Source organism: Cherax quadricarinatus, chromosome 28 (assembly GCF_038502225.1).
Source record: "Cherax quadricarinatus isolate ZL_2023a chromosome 28, ASM3850222v1, whole genome shotgun sequence".
Classification (NCBI taxonomy): domain Eukaryota; kingdom Metazoa; phylum Arthropoda; class Malacostraca; order Decapoda; family Parastacidae; genus Cherax; species Cherax quadricarinatus.
Window position 1 is genome coordinate 20,035,059 of NC_091319.1, and position 14,422 is coordinate 20,049,480.

General features: G+C 39.6%; 1 protein-coding gene across 1 annotated transcript in view; it reads left to right on the forward strand.

The window, feature by feature from the left end:
• The window catches only part of LOC128693324 (carnitine O-palmitoyltransferase 1, liver isoform-like), an 87,678-nt gene extending 74,675 nt beyond the window's left edge, over nucleotides 1–13,003 (forward strand). Inside the window, exons 9-11 of the mRNA XM_070089448.1 lie at nucleotides 12,067–12,266; nucleotides 12,465–12,616; nucleotides 12,798–13,003. Coding sequence (XP_069945549.1) covers nucleotides 12,067–12,266; nucleotides 12,465–12,616; nucleotides 12,798–12,988 — 543 coding nt within the window. The 3' untranslated portion in view covers nucleotides 12,989–13,003. The remainder of the gene's footprint in view (nucleotides 1–12,066; nucleotides 12,267–12,464; nucleotides 12,617–12,797) is intronic.
• Nucleotides 13,004–14,422: the final 1,419 nt, after the last annotated feature.

The following is a 14,422-nucleotide window of genomic DNA, read 5'->3' on the forward strand; positions in this document are numbered from 1 at the left end:
TCTTCAAGATTTTACTGAATGACAGGTATGTATTAAGTTGGTAGAGAGCAACTATACAGGGAGGTACTGCTGTTTTGTCATAACGAGTGTGAAGGAGAACTCTGTTACACTTTTGCATTCTGATAGGATTGTTACTTTTTCTTTCACTTGTGAATGTGGAAGATGGGTAAATCATATGAACTTCTTGCTTAAGTTTTTGATAAATTTAGTGAGTAATTTTAAGTAGTTCTTACTTTAGTGTTTCTCTCTCCTGATTTGAGGCCAGATGTGAGACAAGGCCACAATGATGATCATTGATATCATTAACAGATTTACGATATTGTCCAGTACCATTTTCTAAAGCCTAAAACATGACCTTTATTTTAAATAGTCATGGACTACAGTTGAATACTGCCTTCAAGAAAAAAATTCATTTAAGTAAACCACTTAGTGTTAAAACAAATTTCTGTGAAATATGACTCGTTTCTAGTAGGCTTTTTTTTTTATTTTTAACACATCGGCTGTTTCCCACCAAGGCAGGGTGGCCGAAAAAGAAAAACTTTCATCATTCACTCCATCACTGTCTTGCCAGAGGTGCACTTACACTAGTTATATAACTGCAACATTAACACCCCTCCTTTAGAGTGCAGACACTGTACTTCCCATCTCCAGGACTCGAGTCCAGCCTGCCGGTTTCCCTGACTCCCTTCATAAATGTTACCTTTGCTCACTCTCCAACAGTACGTCAGGTCCTAAAAACCACTTAGTCTCCATTCGCTCCGATATAACATGCTCACGCATGCTTGCTGGAAGTCGAAGCCCCTTGCGCACAAAACTTCCTTTACCCCTACTTCCAACCTTTCTTTGGCCAACCCCTGCCCTGCCTTCCCTCCACTACAGATTTATACACTTGAAGTCATTCTACTTTGTTCCACCCTCTCTACATGTCCAAACCACCTCAACAATCCCTCCTCAGCCCTCTGGATAATAGTTTTGGTAATCCTGCAACACCTAATTTCCAAACTATGAATTCTCTGCATTATATTCACACCACACATTGCCCTCAAACACGACATCTCCATTGCCTCCAGCCTTCTCCTTGTTGCAACTTTCACTACCCAAGTTTCACACCCATATAAAAGTGTTGATATAACTATACTCTTATACATTTCCTCTGCTTCCATGGACAAAGTTCTCTTTTAATGGGAAATAATCTCCCTCTCTCCAACATAATCTAACCTGAGCCTCTCTATCCTTGTAAAAACTCTTCACTGCTTTCAGTAACCTACCTCCTATTTCATACATTTGCAACATCCTCCACATTGCCCCCTTATCCACATTATCATACACCTTTTCCAAATCTATAAATGCCACAAAAACCTCTTTACTCTTATCTAAATACTGTTCACCTATATGTTTTACTGTAAACATTCATTCTTCATGGGAAAGTGGAACAGAATTCTTCCTCTGTAACCAGTGCGTGTCGTAAGAGGCGACTAAAATGCCAGGAGCAAGAGGCTAGTAACCCCTTATCCTGTATACATTACTGAAGTTGAAAAGAGAAATTTTTGTTTTTCTTTTTGGGCCACCCTGCTTCAGTGGGATATGGCCAGTTAGTTGAAAGAAGAAAACTTAGTCTCCATACCCCCTCCCTTTCCTAAAGCCTCCTGGTTCATCTGCTATCCTGCTCTCTCTTTCTTACTCTTAATTCTTTCAATATTAACTCTACCATACACTTTACCAGGTATATTCAACAGACTTCTTTCAACAAATCGGCCGTATCCCACCAAAGCAGGGTGGCCCAAAAAGAAGAAAAAAGTTTCTCTTTTTAACTTTAATGAAGTATACAGGAAGAGGGGTTACTAGCCCTTGGCTCCCAGCATTTTAGTAGTCTCTTAAGACATGCATGGCTTAAGGAGGAAGAATTCTGTTCCACTTCCCCATGGAGATAAGAAGAAATAAACAAGAACTATAACTAGTAAGAAAATAAAAGAAAACCCAGAGGGTTTTGTGTGTATATGTATAGTATATATACATGTATATGCTTTCTAGGTAGTAGGTTGGTAGACAGCAACCGCCCAGGGAGGTACTACCGTCCTGCCAAGCGAGTGTAAAACGGAAGCCTGTAATTGTTTTACATGATGGTAGGATTGCTGGTGTCCTTTTTTCTGTCTCATAAACATGCAAGATTTCAGGTATGTCTTGCTACTTCTACTTACACTTAGGTCACACTACACATACATGTACGAATATATATACACACCCATCTGGGTTTTCTTCTATTTTCTTTCTTGTTCTTGTTTATTTCCTCTTACCTCCATGGGGAAGTGGAACAGAATTCTTCCTCCGTAAGCCATGTGTGTTGTAAGAGGCGACTAAAATGCCGGGAGCAAGGGGCTAGTAACCCCTTCTCCTGTATATATTACTAAATGTAAAAGGAGAAACTTTCATTTTTCCTTTTGGGCCACCCCGCCTCGATGGGATACGGCCGGTGTGTTGAAAAGAAAGAAAAATATATATGCTTGTTCAGCAAGCCCTGCTTGACGGTGTTTTGCATTACGGCATACCGCTAATACGGTGATTTCAAATTACATGTAGTATAACCAAAACACGCTATACAGCAAGCGGTCTTTCTAATACGGCTCGCACCACCTGGTTTGTTTACATTCTCCGTGAGCACATCTCTCTTAAGTTGGCCATCTCCCACCGAGGCAAGGTGACCCAAAAAGAAAATACTTTCATCATCATTCAACACTTTTACCTCACTCATACATAATCACTGTTTTTGCAGAGGTGCCTAGAATACAACAGTTTAGAAGCGTAGATGTATAAAGATACATAACATATCCCTCCAAACTGCCAGTATCACAAACCTCCTTTAAAGTGCAGGCATTGTACTTCCCATTTTCAGTACTCGAGTCTGGCTATATAAAAATAACCGGTTTCCCTGAATCCCTTCACTAAATATTACCCTGCTCATACTCCAACAGCTCATCAGGTCCCAAATACCATTCGTCTCCATTCACTCCTATCTAACACTTGTATCTAAATATACTTACACACTGTGCTGGCATGCAGGTACACATTAAAATCACTGAGTGTCCCTCTAGTCTTAAAGCCATAGTAATACTAATAGTACGTAACAATAACGTAAAATAAGACATTGTCTTATTTTACGTTAATATAGACATTTTTATTAATCCATCTATGATATTTCCTTCAAAATTATATAAGAAACAGGTTACATAGCATATAAACATGCAATATTTATATGCTATGGAGGAGTGGTAGTTGGGTGGAGGGAAAACATTTCGTTTTCTCTGGTCCAGCATCGGAGAAAATGTGTATGAATCTGCGTTAGCCCGGTCACTCCCCTCAATACATAACACTTTTGTTTACCATTCTCAGCGTGAATTACTAATTATTTCTCACTTTGTTTATGATGGCATCTAGAGGTAGTTGTTAGAAACTATTAAACTCAGTAAACATGGAATGTCGATGGTAATAATATGGCTCTGGCCCACTAAATATCGTGTAGGTAGGTGTAGGTATGTAGGCTAGGTGGACTACATACCTATATTATTATTATTAATTTTTTTTTTTCAACAAGTCGGCCATCTCCCACCTAGGCAGGGTGACCCAAAAAGAAAGAAAATCCCCAAAAAGAAAATATTTTCATCATTATTCAACACTTTCACCTCACTCACACATAATCACTGTTTTTGCAGAGGTGCTCAGAATACAGCAGTTTAGAAGCATATACGTATAAAGATACACAACATATCCCTCCATACCGCCACTATCCCAAACCCCTCCTTTAAAGTTCAGGTACTGTATTTCCCATTTCCAGGACTCAAGTCCGGCTATACAAAAATAACAGGTTTCCCTGAATCCCTTCACTAAATATTCCCCTGTTCACACTCCAAAAGCTCGTCAGGTCCCAAATACCATTCGTCTTCATTCACTCCTATCTAACACACTCGCGCACGTTGCTGGAAGTCCAAGCCCCTCGCCCACAAAACCTCCTTTACCCCCTCCCTCCAACCTTTTCGAGGATGACCCCCTACCCTGCCTTCCTTCCCCTACAGATTTATATGCTCTCTGTTATTCTACTTTGATCCATTCTCTCTAAATAACCAAACCACCTCAACGACCCCTCTTCTGACTAATACTTTTATTAACTCCACACCTCCTAATTTCCACACTCCGAATTTTCTGCATAATATTTACACCACACATTGCCCTTAGACAGGACATCTCCATTGCCTCTAACCGCCTCTTTGCTGCAGCATTTACAACCCAAGCTTCACACCCATATAAGAGTGTTTGTACTACTGTACTTTCATACATTCCCTTCTTTGCCTCCATAGATAACGTTTTTTTGTCTCCACATGTACCTCAACGCACCACTCACCTTTTTTCCTTCATCAATTCTGTGATTAACCTCATCCTTCATAAATCCATCCACTGACACGTCAACTTCCAAATATCTGAAACATTCACTTCTTCCATACTCCTCCTCCCCAATTTGATATCCAATTTTTCTTTATCCCCTTAACGTTCCATACGTATATATATGTTCTTACGCGTAGCACCCCAAACTTATATATACATTTTAATTTTCCTGCCTCCAAATTTGGCATGATTGCCCTGAGATGCCTGGTCAGCATAGAATGGGTCTTTACTCTCGGTGAGCACCATATTAAAAAAATCTGGGACCCACTTAGTACCTTGTGGGAGCGCCAGTTAAACTGAGCACCAGCTAGAGCAAACAGTGCAGCAAACACCAAGGATTCACTGATGTAATGTCATATTAACACTCCTCTTTTCAGAGGAAAGTGATGTTAACCCCAAGTTTAGGGTCTGTCGATCTCTGTCTATCTTTATCTCTATCTCTGTCTCTGTCTATCTCTGTGTCTGTCTATCTCTTTCAATCTGTCTGTCTATCTCTGTCTCACAGGTACACACAAATACAAGTATACATAGTGTAAATTACCTAGAATAACCCAAAAAATCCAGACAAAGTGCTATACTCTGCTTGAGGATGTGAGTAAATGTGATGATGCAGTCTTGTGGCTCTCTCTCTGAGACAGAGAGCTAGATGGATAGACAGATAGACAGGGAGCTTGACACAGACAAATAGACAGACAGACATGTTTGTGTACCAGCAAAAACAAAGCCAGGGCGATGCTCATCAAATGTCACCTCTCATCTTTTCTTATCAAGTGTTATCGCTGCACCCTGTGTATGCTTATCAAACATCAGCTCTTATCAAATGTTATCTCATCATGTCACTGTCAGGGGTGGATTTTTTTTTCATGCTGCAAGGGATCATCATCATCATCATCATCGTCATCGTCATCGTCATCGTCATCGTCATCGTCATCGTCATCATCATCTACTTCCACATATCAATGCTTTGTATATATTCCAAGACAGTAGTAAATGGCCAAGGCAGGTGTAAATGTTCACCTGTCAATGTGTTTGACAGTTCGAGTACAATTTCAGTATCTAATACATGTACTAGTGTCAGAACAAAGGATGGTTCTGAAATGACAAGAACTCCTATAAATTGTAATTATCAGAATATAAAAATTATATAAAATAATATGAAAATAGAAAAAAAGGTACATTGGCAACACTTCTGCAAGTGGCAGGATTCAATGTTGCCATCACATGAGCATCCAGTGCCAACTTCTCGGCCTCATATCTCTGTAAATACTGACCCTAATTTTTTTTTATTCTAAAACAGTTAAAAAATGTGCTCTTTTTTTTCTATAAAAAAAAAAAAAATTCTCAAAATATTTGGGGCACTGCGCAGGTGAACGTATATGTATGTTTGGACTGTTTAAGGGTTTTCTGAATCATTTGATACCCTCATCACCTTACTCTTTTCTGTGTTCACTTTCAACTTTCTACCCTTACACTCGCTCCCAAACTCGTCCACTAACCTTTGCAATTTTTCTTTAGGATCTCCCATAAGCACAGTATCATCAGCAAAAAGTAACTGTGTCAATTCCCATTTTGTATTTGATTCCCCATAATTTAATCCCACCTCTCTCCCGAACACCCTAGCATTTACTTTTTTTACAACCCCATCTATAAATATATTAAACAACCATGTTGACATTACACATCACTGTCTAAGACCTACTTTTACCGGGAAGTAGTCTCCCTCTCTTCTACACATCCTAACCTGAGCTTCACTGTCCTCATAAAACCTCTTTACAGCATTTAGTAACTTACCACCTATTCCATATACTTGCAACATCTGCCACATTGCTCCCCTATCCACTCCATCATATGCCTTTTCTAAATTCATATATGCAATAAAAACTTCCCTACCTTTATTTAAATAATGTTCACATATAGGCTTCAATGTAAACACTTGATCTATACATCCCCTACCCACTCTAAAACCTCCTTGCTCATCTGCAATCCTACATTCTGTCTTACCTCTAATTCTTTCAATAATAACCCTACCGTACACTTTTCCTGTTATACAGTGGACCCCCGCATAGCGACTTTAATCCATGCAAGAGGGCTCATTGTTATGCGAAATGATCGGTATGCGAATGAATTTTCCCCATAAGAAATAATGGAAATCAAATTAATCCATGCAAGACACCCAAAAGTATGAAAAAAAAATTTTTACCACATGAAATATACATTTTCCTACACACAAAGAGAAGGATACATGCACAATAGTAGAGTAGTACATGCACAATATATATTGTGCATGTACTACTCTACTAAATGAAGAATAAATGACACTTACCTTTATTGAAGATGCAGCAATGACTGATGAGACACTGTGTCCTGGGAGTGCCTTTTCCTCCTGAGTACTGTAGGTCCTGTTTGGCATTTTCTTCCAGAACAGGCCTTATCACACTGTGTATGCCACTACGATTCTTAAATCTCTCAAACCAACCTTTGCTGGCTTTAAATTCACCAATATGAGCACTAGTTCCAGGCATTTTTCCCTGTTCACCTGGGTGTTAGTCAACTGGTGTGGGTTGCATCCTGGGAGACAAGATTAAGGACCCCAATGGAAATAAGTTACAGTCTTCGATGACACTGACTTTTTTGGGTTATCCTGGGTGGCAAATCCTCTGCGGTTAATTGTTTTTTGGTATTCTCAATAAGCCACACCAACAACGGTGCTACAGCAGCAGCAGCAGCAGCTGACAGTGCTACAGCAGCAGCAGACGATGCTACAGCAGCAGCAGACGGTACTACAGCAGCAGCAGACGGTACTACAGCAGCAGCAGCTGACGGTGGTACAGCAGCAGCAGCAGCTGACAGTGCTACAGCAGCAGCAGACGATGCTACAGCAGCAGCAGACGGTACTACAGCAGCAGCAGACGGTACTACAGCAGCAGCAGCAGCAGCTGATGGTGGTACAACAGCAGCAGCAGCTGACGGTGCTACAGCAGCAGCAGCAGCTGTACCACCAATAGTAGCGATGGTTGATTGGGGTTTATTATACAACCTGGCCAGCTCGGAGACACGCACTCCACTTTCATACTTATCAATGATCTTTTACTTCATCTCTATAGTAATTCTCACCCTTATTGCTGTAGGGTTGGCACTAGAAGCTTTCTTGGGGCCCATGGTCACTTACCTTGCAGATAAAATCACCAAAAACACTGTAATAATACGAAATGTTCCGATTGTATGCTTGGATGTTACCGCGGAGGCTGGCTGGTAAACAATGCCACCGGCGGCACATGTGAGGCTGGCTAAGGGCGCACATTGGACGCGTCTCGGACGAAGAGCGGTGAGCGGGTTTTTGAGCGGTATGCGAGGCAAAATTTTTGCGATAAAAGCGAGTGGTATGCGGATTGTACGTTATGTGATGGCGACGGTATGCGGGGGTCCACTGTACTCAGTAAACTTTTATCCACCAATATATAATCTACCTACTTTCATTACGTGCTATATCATACCTTGTATATTTATTTCCCCTCTTTTTCATAAAATATGTATTACTTATTACCAAACCTCTTTCTTCACATAGCTCAGTTAACCCTTAAGCTGTCCAAACGTAGATGTACGTTGACGTGCGGCAGGCTCCGAGCGTAGATCTTTTTTTTCGTGCTTTCAAATGGGGGAAAATCAAGGTCAGAGCGCTACGCACGTGAACGTAGATCTACATTTGGACAGTTTAAGGGTTAAAGGCTCCCCATTTTCATTTACCCCTGGCACCCCAAATTTACCTATTACTCCCTCCACAACATTTTTACCCACTTTAGCATTAAAATCCCCAACCACAAGTACTCTCACACTTGATTCAAAACTCTCCACACACTTGTTCAACAATTCCCAAAACCTCTGTTTCTACTTTACACTTCTCTCTTCTCCAGGTGCATATACACGTACTATAATCCACTTTTCACATCCAACCTTTATTTTATTCCACATAATCCTTGAATTAATACATTTATAGTCCCTCTTTTCCTGCCATAGCTTATCCTTCAACATTATTGCTACTCCTTCTTTAGCTCTAACTCTATTTGAAACCCCTGACCTAATCCCATTTACTTCTCTCCACTGAAACTCTCCCACCCCCTTCAGCTGTGTTTCACTTAAAGCCAGGACATCCAGCTTCATCTCATTCATAGCATCCACAATAATCTCTTATCATTCGCACACCATCCATGCACGTTCAGACATCCCACTTTGACAATTTTCTTCTTTTTAGTAATCTGTACAGGAAAAGGGGTTACTAGCCCATTGTTCCCAGCATTTTAGTTGACTTTTACAACACGCATGGCTTACAGAGGAAAGATTATCCCACTTCCCCGTGGATATAAAATTAAAAGTAATAATAACAAGAATTATTAAGATAAAATCAAAGAAAACTCAGATGAGTTTGTATAAATAAACATATACATGTATGTGTAGTGTGACGTAAGTGTAAGTAGAAGTAGCAAGATGTACCTGTAGGAGGGGTGTTAATGTTGCAGTTTAAAAACTGTAGTGTAAAGCACCCTTCTGGCAAGACAGTGATGGAGTGAATGATGGTGAAAGTTTTTCTTTTTCGGGCCACCCTGCCTTGGTGGGAATCGGCCAGTGTGATAATAAAAATAAAATAACAAAAGACACCAGCAATCCTACCATCACGTAAAAAAATTACAGGCTTTCGTTTTACACTCACTTGGCAGGACGGTAGTACCTCCCTGGGTGGTTGCTGTCTACCAACCTACTACCTATAATAATAATAATAATATTATTATTATTATTATTATTATTATTATTATTATTATAATCAAGGGAGAAGTGCTAAACCTGAATGATTATAGTGCCTGTGGGGAGATGTGGGAGGTATTCAGGTTTAATTCAGGGAACTGGAGCACAGATCCAGTTCCCTAGATCAAGAGCCCCTCACCAGCATCAAGGAACCTTCCTTGAGGGGTACATACCTACATATACCGGCTACCTACATCTGACTTCCTACAAATGAGTACTACTCACCTCTTGCCCTTCATTAAGACTATAAATATTTTAGGGTAAGTAATGAATGTACTGTGTATGTATTTTACTTGTGTTTCTTAATGCCTGGTTCTATTACAAACTTAATAAAAGTTAGTGTAAACTTGTTGTCTGGCATTTATATGCATTTTGTAAGTGGAAAAAATGGCATTCTGCTTTACAGCAGTAGCCTGGAACCTAACTTACTGTATAAGTCGGGCCCTACTGTGCATGCATGTGTAGTATGACCTAAGCAGAAGTAGCAAGACATACCTGAAACCTTGCATGTTTATGAGAGAAAAAAGACACTAGCAATCCTACCATGTAAAAATTTTACAGGCTTTCATTTTACTCACCTGGCAAGATGGTAATACCTCCCTGGGTGATTGCACTCAACAGACTTATTCCCCTATACAAAGGAACTGTGCATTGTAGCTCCCAATCCCTAGGTACCTTACCCTCTTCCATACATTTATTAAATAAAAGCACCAACCACTCCAAAACTATATCCCCTGCTTTTAACATTTTTATCTTTATCCATCAATCCCAGCTGCCCTACCCCCTTTCATTTTACCCACTGCCTCATGAACTTCCTCCACACTCACAACTGGCTCTTCCTATAAGATGTTATTCCTTCTTGCCTTATGTACAAAAACACAGCTTCCCTATCTTCATCAACATTTAACAATTCCTCAAAATATTCCCTCCATCTTTCCGATACCTCTAACTCTCCATTTAGTAACTCCCCTCTCCTGTTTTTAACTATCAGATCCACTCGTTCCCTAGGCTTCCTCAACTTATTAATCTCACTCCAAAACTTTTTCTTAGTTTCAACAAAATTTGTTGATAACATCTCACCCACTCTCATTTGCTCTCTTTTTACATTGCTTCACCACTCTTAACCTCTCTTTTTCTCTCTATATACTCCTCCCTCCTTGCATCACTTCTACTTTGTAAAAACCTCTCATATGCTAACTTTTTCTCCCTTATTACTCTTTACATCATCATTCCACCAGTCGCTCTTCTTTCCTCCTGCACCCACTTTCCTGTAACCACAAACTACTGCTGAGCACTCTAACACTACTCTCTTGAACCTTCTCCATACATCTTTGACCCCATTGCCTGTACTCTCATTAGCCCATCTATCCTCCAATAGTTGTTTACATCTTACTACCCTCTCTTTCTTACTTGCTGCTTCTATTTTCCTTGTATCCCATCTACCCTTTACTCTCATGTAGCTACAACTAAAAAGTGATCTGATATATCTGTGGCCCCTCTATGAACATGTACATCCTGAAGTCTACTCAACAGTCTTTTATCTACCAATACGTAGTCAACAAACTACTGTCATTATGCCCTACATCATATCTATGATGTTGGACATAATGACAGTATACTTATCCTCATTTCCTTAAAATATGTATTACCTGTAACCAAACCCCTTTCTATACAAAGTTCAATCAAAGGGCCCCCATTATCATTTACACCTGGCACCCCAAACTTACCTACCACACCCTCTTAATGTTTCTCCTACTTTAGCATTTAGGCCCCCTATCTCAATTACTCTCTCACTTGGTTCAAAAGTTCCTACACACTTGCTTAACATCTCCCAAAATCTCTCTGTCCTCTACACTCCTCTCTTCTCCAGGTGCATACAGTTATTATAACCCACTTTTTGCATCCGACCCTTATTTTAATCCACATAATCCTTGAATTTGTACATGTATATTCCCTCTTCTCCTTCCATAACGGATCCTTCAACATTACTTCTACCCCTTCCTTAGCTCTAACTCTTTCAGATACTCCTGACTTAATCCCATTTATTTCTCCCTACTGAAACTCGCCTGCCCCCTTCAGCGTTGTTTTGCTTAGAGCTAGGACACCCAACTTCTTTTCATTCATAACATTGGCAATCATCTTATCTGCACTACATCAAGCATACCAGTTTTATAAAGTTTTGCTTATCTTTTTTAGTGTTTTCTACAGGAGAAGGGGTTACTAGCCCATTGCTCCTGGCATTTTAGTCTCCTCATACAACACGCATGGCTTACGTAGGAAAGATTCTTTTCCACTTCCCCATGGAGAAAAGAGGAAATAAAGAACAAGAACTATTAAGAAAAGGAAGAAGAAACCTAGATGTGTGTGTATATATATGCATGTGCATGCCTGTGTAGTGTGACCTAAGTGTAAGTAAAAGTAGCAAGATATACCTGTTATCTAGCATGTTTATGAGACAGAAGAAAGACACCAGCAATCCTACCATCATGTAAAACAATTACAGATTTCTGTTTCACACTCACTTGGCAGGATGGTAGTACCTCTCTGGGTGGTTGCTGTCTACCAACCTACTTTTTTGTTTTTACAAATATTTGGTGTATTTATATGGAGGTCCATTAATTGTAGCTTTACTGTATATCCTTAATACAGTACAGTCAAAATTAGGCATATCTTGACAATGAAAAGATTCTTTAGAAATGTATTAAGTTTTGACTTGAGAACATGAAATTACACTTATATTTTTGTGTGAAGTACTGTACTACACAAAACTTGAGTAAAACCTCAATTAGTCCTAGAGTATACTTAACCAAGCATCTTCCTTATTTCCCTTTTCAGATCATGGCTCAGAACTTGGTGCCACTGTGTTCATATCAGTATGATCGGACATTTAACACCACCCGTATCCCAGGCATTCAGACAGATAAAATTGTTCACTTCAGTGACTCAACACACATAGCTGTCTACCATGCTGGGCGGTTCTTCAAAATGCCATGCTACTACAAGGGCAGACTACTCAATCCAAAGGAACTTCAGATGTAAGTCGTGAAAAGGTTGTGTTTTGCAGTTGTCAGTTTTTTAACTGATTACTAACAAGGTGAATAAATAAGGCCTGTGGGTTGGTATATTTTCTTTGTTTTTACATATTTTATATATAATGTTCCCTTAACTAAGACCTTCTGCATCATCCTCCACATAATGTTTTTACTTTTAACATGTAACTATTTGTCTTGCAGTCAGTTTGAGCGTATTCTGGCTGATGAGTCTGTACCAGAAAAGGGTGAAGCTAACTTAGGAGCATTAACAGCTGGAGAACGTAAACCATGGGCTGAAGCACGTACAAAATTTTTCAGCAAGGGAATCAATCGGTTATCATTAGCAGCGATTGGTAAGATTCTTGGAAAGGTGGATTAAGCACTGGGTGTTCTTGGCTTCATTATATATTTATAAGGAAATAATGTATTATTAACTTGAAACTCATTGAATTTTGAGACAGTATATGAAAGGCTTTTTTCTGAACTTTTTTTATTTGTAACTGGAAATAATAGTATTTTGTTTATTCCCAACAGAAAAGGCTGCCTTTGTGGTAGTCTTGGAAGAGGAGGAATATGACTACTGTGAAAATAAAGCGAGTCAGTTGGATAGGTTTGGGCGGGCTATGCTTCATGGCAAAGGTTATGACCGCTGGTATGACAAGTCCTTCAATGTCATCATCATGAAAAATGGCAGGGTAAAGATGGTGATTTTTTCTGTCTCTTAAGCACATGCAACTTCAGTGCATGCCCAAAGCTCTGTGTAGGTAAAGGTCATTGAATTTTAGTATTTTGGAATTTTTAAACACAATGTGACTTGTACAAGATGAATGTTTTGGTCCATGCTTCAAGATACCTTTTGCCAACAACTGACTCATAGTACTCTGCAAATGTCAAATTGTACATTTGTGTCCATGATTTCAAATTTGCTGATATTTTAGCAGATAATACTTATTTAGAGAGAATGGATCAAAGTAGAATGACATGGAAAGCATATAAATCTATAGGGGAAGGAAGGCGGGGTAGGGGTCGTCCTCGAAAGGGTTGGAGAGAGGGGGTAAAGGAGGTTTTGTGGGCAAGGGGCTTGGACTTCCAGCAAGCGTGCGTGAGCGTATTAGATAGGAGTGAATGGAGACGAATGGTACTTGGGACCTGACGATCTGTTGGAGTGTGAGCAGGGTAATATTTAGTGAAGGGATTCAGGGAAACCAGTTATTTTCATATAGTCGGACTTGAGTCCTGGAAATGGGAAGTACAGTGCCTGCACTTTAAAGGAGGGGTTTGGGATATTGGCAGTTTGGAGGGATATGTTGTGTATCTTTATATGTGTATGCTTCTAGACTGTTGTATTCTGAGCACCTCTGCAAAAACAGTGATAATGTGCGAGTGTGGTGAAAGTGTTGAATGATGATGAAAGTATTTTCTTTTTGGGGATTTTCTTTCTTTTTTGGGTCACCCTGCCTCGGTGGGAGACGGCCGACTTGTTGAAAAAAAAAAAAAATACTTAGAAGAAAATTGTCAAAGTGGGAAGGCTGAATGTGCGTGGATGTTGTGCAAATGATAAGAAAGAGATGATTGTGGATGTTATGAATGAGAAGAAGCTAGATGTCCTGGCTTTAAGTGAAACAAAGCTGAAGGGGGTGGGAGAGTTTCAATGGAGAGGAATAAATGGGATTAGGTCAGGGGTTTCAAATAGAGTTAGAGCTAAGGAAGGAGTAGCAATAATGTTGAAGGATAAGCTATGGCAGGAAAAGAGGGACTATAAATGTATTAATTCAAGGATTATGTGGAGTAAAATAAAGATTGGATGTGAAAAGTGGGTTATAATAAGCGTGTATGCACCTGGAGAAGAGAGAAGTGTAGAGGAGAGAGAGAGATTTTGGGAAATGTTGAGTGAATGCATGGGGAGTTTTGAATCAAGTGTGAGAGTAATGGTGGTTGGGGATTTTCAATGCTAAAGTGGGTAAAAATGTTATAGAGGGAGTAGTAGGTAAATTTGGGGTGCCAGGGGTAAATGTAAATGGGGAGCCTTTAATTGAGCAATGTGTAGAAAGAGATTTGGTAATAAGTAATACATATTTTATGAAAAAGAGGATAAATAAATATACAAGGTATGATGTAGCACGTAATGAAAGTAGTTTATCAGATAATTTATTGGTGGA